The following is a 13,388-nucleotide window of genomic DNA, read 5'->3' on the forward strand; positions in this document are numbered from 1 at the left end:
CTCCGTTGCCCTCGTCTCATAAAGCAATTTGCTATAATCGTCCTCCATACATAGCATTGCTTTTGTCTTCTTGTGCCGAGATACAGACACATTTGATGGGCCTCGATTGTCATATCTGCAGTAAAGCATTCCGGTAAGGCTAACAACAGTCAGTTCTACGATTTTTATTGTATTCTGTGGGGTTTGTGAGGGTTGTAGGGGGTGTTGTTTGCCTCTCTGATTGATTCTACAGAGCACTCTACAAAGGAAGGACACACGCACTCCATGAGAATCTTGCCGCCCAACGAAATCCGCCCCCTCATGTCAGGTTCCATTTCTACCTCGCTTTAGCAGCATAAGTTAGTCCTCAGTTTCAAGCCCGTGCGCAACTGTGCTCGTGGCAGGTCTCCTTTTTGATTTAGTTGTTTACACCACGCAACTGTGTGGAATTGTTTAAATTTCTGAGCTGAGGAATATGTGCGCATGGCGCGCTTTTTTTGGTGACTTTTGACGTCGACAACGCAAATGTGTTGCGGCTGGCATTGGTCATGGTTGTCCGTATCCGTGCACTTCTCTTTGCAGAGCTGGGCTCGCCAGACCCCGACGCCGAAAATACCCACTTAACCGCCGACTAGTAAGACGTTACCACCTAATTTTTGACCAAATAGAAAATGCTAGCTGACAAAAAAAAAACGTATTTTATCTTGGAACTGGCTTTGTGTTAACCTCAAATCAATAACAATGCTTTACTTGAGAATTCCTCTTTGGCCGATGGGCACCTTTTGCTTTGCATCTTAAACCTTAAGATGAGTAGACATTATTTTTTTTAGTTTTCTGTGCTGGGTGTGTTGTGTGGAGATCACTCTTTGTTTCAGATTTGTCTGTCCGCTCCGACCTCGCACCGAATGCAAGGCCATCTGTGGAAGCCGTCGACGAATTTGTCTAGCCTTCCTCCCCCCCTTCTCGAATGAAGTGTCCACTCTCTGTTCGCTTGAGCTTAAAGCAGATGTCCTTGGCAGAAGCCCTTCTCTCTCTTTGTGTTGTGTGTATGTGTGTATCCCTCTTTCCATTTTGGTTTCTCAGGTCAAATTTCCCAACCAAATTTGAATTTGCCGTCTGGGATGGGCTATAACCTGTGATGGAAGCCAGAATCCAGTCACTTAGATCAACACCTGCCAAAGTTTGTTCCCCCCTTTTTAACACATCATCACTTATCGTGGTTTGGAAGTTAAGTAATTTTAATTCCCTCAATCTTCATGCCATGCCTTTTTTAAACTATTGTAACTTTTAATGCTGCATGCACATCAGCTCTGCATAACATTTGTACTTTGTGCATAATATTGTTTAGTTGCAATGCCAAGCTTTTTTTTTTTTTGGAGGGTTTGTGGGGACGGGGCGCAACAATCTCTGTCTTTCAGAATTTTTTTACAGCTTAAAATCACTCGACTTGCAACTTAATCCTGCTCTTTGGATGCCTTGAATCTACCCGGCCTAGTTTATTTTGGAAGAATTGCTCTTCACTGAGGAAGAGTAGCTGGTCTGATTTATGCACTGTCAACTGGTGGTGGTGGTAAATGATTTTTAATCTTTTGGATGAGTATTGGTAAATGTTATGGGGATTTAAATGGGACGGAGGGTGGGGTGGGGAACCTCAAATTGTCTTTTTTTTCTTGTACCCCCCCACTTATTACAGCTTTCTTGACCTCAGCGTCACGTCCAGAATCTTTCGCGAGGAGCTTGAGTACCGCCAGAGAAGCTGGTATCGTGTTTATTGAAAAGAATATTGTGACATCTTATTCAGTGTTGAGTTGTAGTTCCGAAAGACCGCTTGGGTTCTGGTGGGAGGGGCCAGGGCAACCAGTTGTCTTCTAGTTTCAGCCTCGTGTCCAGAACCTAACCCCTCCACCAAGTGAGGTGACCAGATCAAAATAGTGACCAGGTCTTCATGGGTTTTCTTTTCCTGGAGGAACAAGCCTTCTGGTTTTTGTTCCTCCAGGTTTTGCTTTTGCCCGCAAAACAGTAACCACAAAAAGCAAAAGACTCCGGTGGTGGCACTCCTGACTTGTCGGGACGGGGTTCAAATCCCCGCGGTGTCTTGCTTTTTCTTTTGCTGTGGGTAACCTTAAATTTAGTATATTTTTTTAAGTGGCCTCTAATTGATTTAACATTAAGGAAATGGATAATGTAAGTGATTTTATTGCAAACGTTTTGGTTGAACTGAGAATAGTGTGTGAACAATGTTGTCAAATGAAATAAAATAAACATTTATGGGAAAAAAGGCTCTTTTCTGACATTTATGCTTGCGCTCAATATTTTGGGACATTTTAGACTTCAACCTGCCTACCATGCAGATTTTTTTTAGCTGTAGAATGGGTGAAAACTATTTTTTTCTAAGGGAAAATGTTTTAAATTAACAGTAAAAATTCATTTTATAATTGTGTTTTTCATAGATGAATAAACTACAATTCCTCTGATTATTTTATTCCTCAACTTGGATTGAAAATCTACTGCATCAAAAAGAATTAAAGCATTACTCAGTACCAGCCCTCCCAGTTGAAGTAGTTTAATAACAACTATATAATTCAGAGGTAGGTACATAAGATTATTGCAATATACTTATTCTAATGAACAGAAAAAAAATGTCCAGCACCTGCAAAATAGTCAAAGTGAAAACCCAATTAACATTATTCTAAGTAATACATTTTTTTGGATATAATTTCCTGCATTGTTTGGAAATAACAGGCACTAAAAACTATTTTGCATGAATTATAAACATATTTGAGGCAAAGGAACCTTATTTCGTCTCGTGTTTCCCCCGGATGCTTTTTCCACCCGTCCCGTTTCCAAGCCTCATCCTATGGTAGAGAGTCACTAGTGAAAATGTTTGTTTGCTGAGTTGAGGGTTTGAAAACGGAGATGTGGTCCTTTTTTGCCAGGGATCCCGTTAAAGATTTCGCTTATGAAATTATTCCCGACAGCCAAGAGAAATCTGGAATATGGTCGTTGCATCGGGGGAAGCGAAAGGTAAGAAAAAACATGCAAAATCTCCCCGGCTGCTAACCCTCAGCTAATTTTGGCCTATCGTGCTTAAATTATTACATTTTGGTTAAGTGGCATGTATAGATTTGCTGTTTGGGGTTTTTCGGTCGTTTATGTTTAGTTTTTTTGACGTGATTTTTGTGTCGACAACGTTTGAAGAAATGCCAACGTGCTACGGTAAACATTTGTCGCCACGTCACCGAGTGTTTTCCGCATTAAAACACGCGCTTCCTATACTTTGCTGCCTGTCATTCTTTTAATTGACGTTCATTTTGGTGAATTATTTTAATTATATCCATCGATCATGACACCCGAGGAGGGATTTTGTCATGTCAGTGTCATCCGCAATGTCCTGTTGTTGTCATCGTTGTTGTTCACGTGACATTGTAATCATGTCGGAATCTGGTTTTGTTCCATAAATCGACCAAAACATTGTCAAATTCATTTAGAATTCATATCTAAACAGTCCGCATTATAATGTTTTTTTATTGTGGCGACGTGAGACCAAGACCACAACAGATTACCTATGGTACTTATTTATGTGACCACTTATTGATGTTGACAACCTATTCATTGATTATTATTATGTGAAAATCCTCATAAGCGCTGAAGAAAAAAACAGTTATAATAGGGGCGACCCTACTTTGCAATTTTTCCACCATGTGTGGTCCACATTAACTGCAATATTCAAGGGATTACTGTATTTGTACAATGACAATAAAAGCATTCAATCAATATAAAGGAATATAGATCATGTTATGTTCAAATGATACACATGAAAAGTAGCGTTTAGTAATAGATGTCACACCACCCTCAGACCAATGGAGATCCGGTTTCGGTGTTCGTACACGAGGTGGTCCAAGGATTGGAACACCAGAGTCAGCTGGCAAAGGCGGCCTTCAAACGTATGAAAACACTTCGCCACCCCAACATCTTGGCCTACGTCGATGGCTTGGAGGTGAGTGTTCGTTGACCACTGTTATTGGCATGCATGGGGTTAACTGGGGGAGCCATTTTGGGAAAATGATGCAAAAATCCCATGTTGTCTTCCTTAAATATTGGAGAATAGGATATATAAAGAATATAGTGCACATTAAGAAGGAAAAATAGGATGAGATTTGTCAAGTGGTCATCTGGTTTCAGACGGAGAAAAGCCTGTACCTGGTGACCGAACCAGTGACCCCCCTGTCAACTCATTTGAAAGGAAATCCCAGTGAACTGGAGGTCTCCTGGGGTCTTCATCAGATTGTGGTAAGTTGCTTCCTATATCAATCAAATATTTCGTTCTTGATTCCAAGAAACAGATGATTGTTTTTGACCTGATTTTCAGTCAAAACAAGCTATTCGAAAAACCTTGTTGAACAAATTCTCTTGGAATCGAAGTCCAAAAATGTCCATCTAGGATCAATTCTCTCCCTTTTTGTTCTTGTGTGCCACCCAAAAAGTAACAACGTCTACCCATCAGCCTCTCATTGAGCTTATGTCCCCTTTTTTCCCCTTCTTTTCTTTCAGAAAGCTCTGAGTTTCCTGGTGAATGATTGTCACTTGCTCCATAACAACTTGGGCATTTGGGCCATCTTTGTTGACCGAGCAGGAGAGTGGAAGCTGGGGGCCCTGGATCATGTTACCCCCGAACAAGGAGACCCCAGCGGGGTCTCGCTTCCTGACGCCAAGGCCATTTACCCGGATTTGGAGAAGTACGACCCGCCAGACATGCCCAATAGCAGTGGAGACAAATGGTGAGAAAATTCATTGGTTTACGACTGCTACATCTGTCAAATGACTCTTGTATTTTTCTAAATATTTTTATTTTCCTTTTATTTTTGCAGGGGAACTGAAGTGTGGCGGTTAGGCTGTCTTATCTGGGAAGTGTTTAATGGGCCACTCGGGCGTACGGCTTCACTTCGTTCACTAGGAAAGGTTGGTTTTTGCATGATTTTCATTGCGCACTCCCAAAAGTCTTTTTCTTTGTGGATTTCCACACAATTGAAATGACAAAAGCTCCAATCTTAATACCGTATTTTGCTGTTTAATATATTATTATGTTTACAACATACAGGACAACATTATTCAGAATAACAATATCATATATATATTAATATATAGGCTTAAAGACAGTTTTTTCCCTACATCCATCAGGACTTTAAACTTGCTGTATCGCAACACAAAATCCCTTCTGTGTAATAACTTGGGGGTGAGGTATATTCAATGATTTTTGCTTTTTTGAGCCTCCCGTTTGTGCGCCATTTAATATACCCCTGCCGTTTAATATACCGGCTGGTCCTGTTTGTGCCGGCAGATTCCCAAAGCTCTGGTTCCTCACTACTGCGAGCTGATGGCGGCTAACCCTCGAGGTCGGCCCAATCCGGCCCGCTTCCTCCAGAATTGCCGAAGCCCCGGAGGGTTCCTCAGTAACAGCTTTGTGGAGAGCAACCTCTTCCTGGAGGAGATTCAGGTCAGCCATCTTGTGGAAAACAAGCCAATCGTGCTTATGATTTAATCACGTTCGACTTAAACCCAGTAATAACCCGTCCTCAGATCAAGGAGCCGGCCGAGAAGCAGCAGTTCTTCCAGGACCTGAGCGACAACCTGGACTCTTTTCCGGAAGACTTTTGCAAACACAAGGTCCTGCCTCAACTGCTCACCGCGTTTGAGTTTGGGAACGCCGGGGCCGTCGTCCTCACGCCACTTTTCAAGGTAAGTCTGGCTGTCTTTACCTTAACTGCCAATTTGGGTTTGTTGTCGTCGCCCACAATGATTCTCAGTCTTTTGCGCATTCCAAGCACTCGTCTAAGATGTTCTATTAGTAGCCAAATAACGTTTTCCCCTCAAATGTCTTTAACTTGGACACCAGGTGGGGAAGTTCCTATCTGCTGAAGAATACCAGCAGAAGATCATCCCAGTCATCGTAAAGATGTTTTCCTCCACTGACCGGGCCATGAGAATACGACTGCTCCAGCAGGTACTAACTAATATGTGGCTAAATCTACAAAAGTATATTATCTATGTTATGTTTTTTTTTTATTTGACCAGAAACACGTATACACGTATACACATTTACACATTTACACATATACACATATACACATATACACATATACACATATACACATATACACATATGCACATATGCACATATGCACATATACACATATACACATATACATATACACGTATGCACATATACACGTATACACATATACACACACGTACACATACACACACACACGTACACATACACATATACACATACATATACACATTCACACATACACACATACACATATACACATATACACTTATACACGTATACACGTATACACATATACACATATACACATATACACATATACACATATACACATATACACATATACACATATACACATACAAGTTCATACAAGGGCATACACACTTTTTAGGAAGATTTGGATGGTCAGTTCATCCTGACAAGATATGTCCCACCCACACTTTATTGCTCCGCCTCCAGATGGAGCAGTTCATTCAGTATCTTAACGAGGCAGCGGTGAACTCCCAGATTTTCCCCCACGTGGTTCACGGCTTTACCGACACCAACCCTGCCATCAGGGAACAGACGGTGAAGGTGAGTGTTGACCATCGTCGGTCCCCATATTCACTTGGGAGTTTTTGGCCGGTCTAAAGCAGCGTTTCCCTCCTTCTCAGTCTATGTTGCTGCTGGCTCCCAAACTCAACGAGGCCAACTTAAACCAAGAACTGATGCGCCATTTTGCCCGGCTGCAGGCCCGGGACGAACAAGGGCCCATCCGGTGCAACACCACCGTCTGCCTGGGGAAGATCGCCTCCTACCTCAACGCCGGGGTGAGACCTATCGCTTCTGAAGAATATGCAAATATTTTACAGTCAAACCGTCTAGCTAAATGGTCATCAGAAATGTACCGTACACCTAAATGCGTTTCCCAAGGCTTTGGAAAGGCTCCTGACTGAATGATATTTCATAGACCAGGCAGAGAGTTCTGATATCGGCCTTCTCACGAGCCACCAAGGACCCCTTCGCCGCGTCTCGGTCGGCGGGGGTGCTCGGCTTCGCCGCGACCCACAACTACTACAGCCTGACGGAGATTGCCGCCCGTATTTTGCCCACGCTCTGCGCCATTACCGTCGATCCCGACAAGAGCGTCAGGGAGCAGGTACTCAAGACGACCCGACCCGCATGACGTGGCTCGCCCTTTTTTTAAAGCGCTCTTCTGCTACTTTTTGTCCAACAGACTTTTAAAGCCGTCAAAAGTTTTATTCTCAAACTGGAAACGGTTTCAGAAGATCCTACTAAGCTGGCGGAGATAGGTACGACACCACTTCCAGTTTTTATGTAGACTTCATATTAGATATGTTTGTATTTGCCAATAGAACGTTGTCATATTTCTGACCTCCGTGACCTTTGAGCATTTCTAATTTGAGTAAAAGAAGCTATCCTAAACTCCTAAATCCTTATATTTTTACCAGAAAAGGATGTTGGCTCATGTGCTCAAGCACCCAGCACCGCTTCCGGCTGGACCGGCTGGGCCGTGACCGGAATGTCCTCACTCACGTCCAAGTTGATCCGCAACGCGCCGGGCGGAGCGGCGGACGGCGCCAACGCTCCCGCCGACACCGACGAAGCCTCTGGTAAGGCACGGATGACCCTCAAAAGTAGCCGGGGCGAGAAAACGGGCTCATTTCATTTGGGTTGGTTTAGAAAAAGGCCCAACCGTTCCCACCACCTCTCGTCCCACCGCTTCAAACCCCGTGGATCCATCGCCGACTCTCCAGGGGACCGGGAACGACGAGGAGCCCGGCGAGCGCTGGGATGACGAGGAGGACTGGGGAAGTTTGGAGGTAAGGCTCTTGGAAAATTGGGACATTTCGCATTTCGTCAAAAGACGTTTGGTTCCCGGACATTTGGTAGAACAGACATTTGGTAGAACAGACATTTGGTAGAACGGACGTTTGGTAGAACAAATTCCAGTTTACAAAACCTTAAAGCTATTTTGACTTTTGCATTTTACTTTTTTAAAATTTATCTTTTTCACTAGACTTTATTATAAGCGTTTTGACAGGGCGAGTTAAGCTAGGAGAGTTCCATTGACCTTTTGGTTGACCTTTTGGCGCCACAAGGATTCCGAGAAAGGGCGATCGGAAAAGGACGACTGGAATACGGACCCGTCGTCCAAAAAGAACACTGGCCAGCAAGGGGTAGGTTCCCTTTTTCCCTCAAAGTCTGAGTGTTTTAGATGGGAACTGACTCGCTACTTTTGTCACGCGGCAGGCCGGAAGATCCCTGCCCACCGGGGCGGTCAAAAAGCAGAGCTCGGACTGGAGCAGCTCGGGCTGGGACGCCGACGACAGCTGGTCCAACGAAAAAGAGGGCCAGGGTCAGAGTTCCGCCGGCGAGGAGGGCTGGGGCAACGAATGGGCCGAGGAGGAGGCGGACGCGCTCGCCGCCGGGCCGCCCGAGGGGGTCCGCTTGGCCAGCGAATACAACTGGGACAACAAAGGCGCTGGCCAAAGCGACCTCTTCACCGGCGTGGCGCAGAGAAACGCCGCAGCTCCCACGGTGAGTGCCTACCGACCACTTAGGATTTTATTTTGAAGGCTGGATCTGGCTCTGGCACCCCCGCAACCTTAATGAAGAAAAAGCGGTTCAGAAAATGAGACGAGTGTGCTCTTATCCATGCTCAAAAACGAAAATATTTGTCTTTTTCACTCACGTGGTATTTCTTGTTGACTATCCACACACATTTGGGTCCATTGTAATGTAACGTTTACGTTTATTTGTTGTTGTTGTTCCTGCTTTCAGCCTGTAGGTGGCTGGGATGCAGAGGCCACGGGAGAATGGGCTACTGAAGACACTTGGGAAGCACTGGATGGAAATCAAGGTGAGAGTGTTGATATTTTTTTCATTTTACGGACGAGCAGTAAGCAATTTGAGGAGTTTGCATTCTGCGTGGGTTTTCTCCCGGTAGTCCCCCTTCCTCCCACACCCCATGCAGGCAACACTTTAAGCAATGAGATTTCTGCATAAAATAAGAAGCACTTGTAGAACACCAGATGTGTGAAAAGATGTCCTCTTCATAAAATGAAAACCCAAAAATGTTCAAATTAGTAACAAATTGTAGCTTTATTCCAATATCATAACAATAGACGGCTTATTTATTGGAATGATATTGCCCCAAACACCCCAACCGATGATTGCAAAATTCAAAAAGTCAGGGTGTGTTTGTTAAGATGACGTCTAAAGCTGTGGTGGTGAGTTTGTGAATCAAACTGAGACTTCCTTCCCTTTGGGGATACCGTTGGGGATACCGTTGGGGATTCCGTCTGCATTTTTCCTCCTTGTAGCTACAATAAGCGCCCACCAGAGCCAACGGTACCAAAACACCCACGGCCACATTACGCACCTGCACAGAGAGAGTTGACAGCTTCTCCTCCAGAACGCAAGCACACGTTTCTGGTGGGAGACATTTGCGCTCACCTGTCGGGACTTGGCCTTGCCGTAACGCAGCTGAGTGACAAAGTGCTCGCAGTTTCCACTCATAACGCAGTAGCCAATCTCACTGCCAACCATTTGGTTGGCAGTCCTCAGGATGAGGCTGACAGGGTGGGGCTCGTACTTGTCGTCCATTAAGTTGTTGATTTTCCAAAAGCAGTCGCCAACCACCTTCCACAGTTTCTCCTTCTTCACGTGGGCCATCTTGGTCGTGACAGACCTTAAGCTACCGATGCCCGCGCCCGCAACTTCCGCTACGGAGAGAAGTTCATGTTCACAACGCACGTTTCCATTAACTCTAGAATGGTAACCCTCTCTTTTAAGGGGTACCTTTAACGCTTCTGATATCGAGGGTTACCATGGTTACCCGGGGGAAAATGGGTCGTAAGGGGTACCCATTTTTCCACCCGGTAACTATGGTAACCCTCTATTTCAGAAGTGGGTTATTAAACTCCGTGTTAGTCAGGGCGAAGCAACTTTTATTGACGGAGAGAACCATAAACAGTCTTACACGGAGGGGCCAAATGGATAACGTAGCCATCGTCGACGTATATGGCCCAATGCTGATAGCGGGGGCGATAGATTTCTATCAGGTCGCCTGGATTTGGTCCCTTTTCAATGTGAGTTGGGGTAGAAACAAATACAAGTTATGTGCATTCATGTCAAGTACAGTCCAATGACCTTATGGCTTTGTACATATAAAAGTAGCCAAATTATTCATTCCACAATAGTATTAGTGAGTAATGTTCTAACCTTAACATTTGTGGTTAATCTTATATAAAACACTTGTTTCACAGGCCATAAGATATACAACAAAAATACAACTAAAATAAAATATATATATTTTTACAACTAAGTCAAATATAATATATATAGTTATATATTAATAATTTGTGTGTATGTTAAGTGCTTTTGAAGAAGATTGTCTGACCTGTGCAGATGCCATTTCTCTTTCTGTTTGCTGTAAATTCTACCAAACAAATGAGTATTTAGTACAAAGTACAAAGTAATTGATTAGATGATGATTATTATCAATGGTTTCGTTTTTACGACAATAGAAACTTATGGTTGACTATTTTTCTTGGATTGGATTGGATAACTTTATTCATCCCGTATTCTATGGTATACTGTACAGAGTCAAATGCTACTGTAAAAGTTAACAGCCTTGTATTTATTTTATTTTAATTTTATACTTGAAATAATGAAAACTTCTACAAAAAATACAGATAAACATTGTTTGTTTTAGGACATTTCGGCATCTTATTTCTGGTTAGTATTGCTATTAATAGCATTACTATTACCATAATTAATACATAATGACAATACTACAACGAGACCCTTTAGTTTTCAGAACACAACAAGCCTTAAGCTAGTAAACTGCACATAACCTCGTATTAGCATTGGGAAAGAAAAAGTGAAAGTAAAAATGCTACATTAAGTTCTGTATCCTTACCTTGCAAGTGTGGCAAGGTGCGCTTAATTGTTTGTTTTGAAAGATATAATTTACTATGACTCCCTTTATAAAAATGTAGTATCTCCACATTCCAACAAAGCGTTTTGTGAACAGAAAATATACTCCTACCCTCCTCAAAACGAAACAAAATTATTTGTATGTTTTCTGCATGAGATGAAATTGGTATCAGTCTTAAATAGGTAAATAAGTCCATGGTAGCGATAATATCAATTCATTCAATTGCACCAGATAAGCGGAACAGAAAATGAATTCCCGTATTTTCACGAGTATAAGGCGCACTTAAAAGTCTGACATTTTCACCAAAATAGACACGGGCGCCTTATAATCCAGTTTCCTTTATATATGGAAAAAAAATGTAAATGTCATTCGTTGACGGTGCGCCTTAGAATGCATTGCGCCATATAGTCGTAAAAATATGGTCATTTTTATGGAGTGTGTTTATTCATATTTTTATTTACCTTTTAATGATGTGCCAACAGGTCTGAGCAAAGCCGAGCTGTCCAAGAAGAAACGCGAGGAGAGAAGGAAAGAGTTGGAAGCCAAAAGGGCGGAACGCAAGGCAGTTAAAGGCCCACTCAAACTGGGTGCGCGCAAACTTGACTGATGACGCCATTGGACGAGAGGTATGCACGTAAGGCGAGGGCCCGCATTGACTGAATGTGGGCGGAGCCTTGTTGGTGACGCTCAAATTGCAAACTTTTCCCCTCACTGGCTCATTTGGTCATTTAGCTTTGGATTCCATATGGATCACACCACATAAACTCTACTCGTACGTGTTTATTAAAACAGAGTTGTAAAGTAAATGTATATAAGATGAAGAATCAAATAGTACATAAAAAATGTATGGGTGAGTTTATGGATTTTTAGTAAGCTCGCAAACACACTGTGCAGTTTTATTCCGTTAATGCATGCACTTTGATAGGTGACCAAAGGTCACTTTGTTGAATGGGAACACTGGAATTGAGCTCAAGTTCAATCCTGATTAGGTAGAGTTGTTTCCAACAGATTCCTGGACCATGACAAAAGTAGGACGATGAAAAAAATAGATCGAGATTTCACACATTTTTTTAAGTGGGTGAATTACTATAAGGTTTTCTTATAGCTCTGACTTTTCCTTTTTAAAGGAGACGGATTGACTTTTAACTTTTTGTTGTTGTTTTTGCGTCTTGTTTACTTTGCTGGACAAAACTCGCATTCCACTTATAATGATGTGTCCCATTTCATGTTGCCTTTTAAGTTGGACATATCTAAAAAAAAAATTCATGCCAGGATGATACTAGTGTTTGACAAAAGGAGAATCCGAGTCATGTAGCATGTTGCCTTTTCTAAAACCCTTCTAAAAATGCCTCAAAGAGTTCCAGTCAAACATTCTGTCAAGTTTGCCAAGTTGATCGATAAAATAAAATGTTCAAATTCGTGACAAATTGTGGCTTTATTAGAAGATCAAAACAATAGACCGCTTAATTATTGGAATGATATAGCCCCAACAACCCAACCAATGATTGCAACATTGTAGTAAACATGATCAGACGTTTGGTCGCCGGTCAAATGGTGACAGAGAGTTTACTGTTGAAACCAGCTCTCTAAATTATATTCATGAGAGAGATAGAGTCTATTACCTAAGAGAGACAGTTTAATATCTAAGTACTGTTTAATATCTAAGTACTGTTCAATATCTAAGTACTGTTGAAACCAGCACTCAAAATTATATTCATGGGAGAGAGTTTAATATCTAAGTACTGTTTAATATTCAAGTACTGTTTAATATCGGAGCACTGTTTAATATCTAAGTACTGTTTAATATTCAAGTACTGTTGAAACCAGCTCTCAAAATTATATTCATGGGAGAGAGTTTAATATCTAAATATCTACTGTTTTCAACAGTACTTTGATATTAAACTCACTCTCAAGAATATAATTTTGAGAGCTGGTTTCAACAGTAAACTCTCTGTCATCATTTGACTGGCGACCAAAAGACCGGCAGCCAAAAGACTGGTGACCAAACGTCCAAGCACCCGTTGTAAAGGATGCGCCTTCATCGGTGTGTTTGTTTAAATGGCGTCCAAAGCTTGGCTGGTGAGTTCAAACGGAGACTTGCTTCTCTTTGCTGTTGCCGTTTTCGTCTTCCTCCTCCGGCGCTCCGTCTAGCCCGTACCTTGCAACCACCATGGCCGCCGCCGTAACAACACCCACCACACCCACCGTGGCCACCGTGGCGGCAGTTGCCACTTGACGCACCTGCACACAGAGAGAGCTGACACATCACACACCATCTCCTCCAGCACGTTTCTGGTAAAAGATGTTTCCGCTCACCTGTCGAGACTCGGCTTTGCCGTAACGCATATCGGTGACAAAGTGCTCGCAGTTTCTGCTCATAATGCTGTAGCCAAC

The 13,388-nt window shown here is 42.7% G+C and overlaps 3 protein-coding genes across 5 annotated transcripts in view; 1 reads left to right on the forward strand and 2 right to left on the reverse strand.

Moving 5' to 3' along the window:
• Positions 1-2,806: 2,806 nt before the first annotated feature.
• Positions 2,807-12,421, forward strand: scyl1 (SCY1-like, kinase-like 1). Of its 2 annotated transcripts, none has more exons than XM_077732754.1 (18): positions 2,807-3,003; positions 3,836-3,976; positions 4,162-4,269; positions 4,531-4,757; positions 4,848-4,938; positions 5,318-5,473; positions 5,557-5,715; positions 5,873-5,980; positions 6,509-6,622; positions 6,703-6,858; positions 6,999-7,187; positions 7,266-7,341; positions 7,501-7,662; positions 7,733-7,872; positions 8,152-8,229; positions 8,303-8,590; positions 8,834-8,912; positions 11,477-12,421. In XM_077732754.1, exons 1-18 carry the CDS (start codon positions 2,896-2,898, stop codon positions 11,599-11,601), a joined length of 2,505 nt encoding a protein of 834 aa, XP_077588880.1. In that variant the 5' UTR covers positions 2,807-2,895; the 3' UTR covers positions 11,602-12,421. The 2 variants fall into 2 exon arrangements, with proteins under 2 accessions (XP_077588880.1, XP_077588882.1); XM_077732756.1 differs by having other exon boundaries at positions 7,739-7,872.
• On the reverse strand, positions 9,136-11,600 carry LOC144207338 (phospholipase A and acyltransferase 4-like). Its single transcript, XM_077732757.1, has 5 exons — positions 11,456-11,600; positions 10,455-10,493; positions 10,035-10,134; positions 9,509-9,777; positions 9,136-9,434 (listed from the first exon to the last, which is right to left on the reverse strand). Exons 2-5 carry the CDS (start codon positions 10,467-10,469, stop codon positions 9,243-9,245), a joined length of 576 nt encoding a protein of 191 aa, XP_077588883.1. The 5' UTR covers positions 10,470-10,493; positions 11,456-11,600; the 3' UTR covers positions 9,136-9,242.
• Positions 12,422-12,950: 529 nt separating the features above from the next.
• Positions 12,951-13,388, reverse strand: part of LOC144207339 (phospholipase A and acyltransferase 4-like) — a 1,744-nt gene continuing 1,306 nt past the window's right edge. For both annotated transcript variants that reach the window (XM_077732759.1, XM_077732758.1), the window contains exons 4-5: positions 13,311-13,388; positions 12,951-13,235 (exon numbers count right to left, since the gene is read on the reverse strand). The exon at positions 13,311-13,388 is cut by the window's right edge and continues 191 nt beyond it. In XM_077732759.1, coding sequence (XP_077588885.1) covers positions 13,080-13,235; positions 13,311-13,388 — 234 coding nt within the window. In that variant the 3' untranslated portion in view covers positions 12,951-13,079. The remainder of the gene's footprint in view (positions 13,236-13,310) is intronic.

Source organism: Stigmatopora nigra, chromosome 14 (assembly GCF_051989575.1).
Source record: "Stigmatopora nigra isolate UIUO_SnigA chromosome 14, RoL_Snig_1.1, whole genome shotgun sequence".
Lineage (NCBI taxonomy): Eukaryota > Metazoa > Chordata > Actinopteri > Syngnathiformes > Syngnathidae > Stigmatopora > Stigmatopora nigra.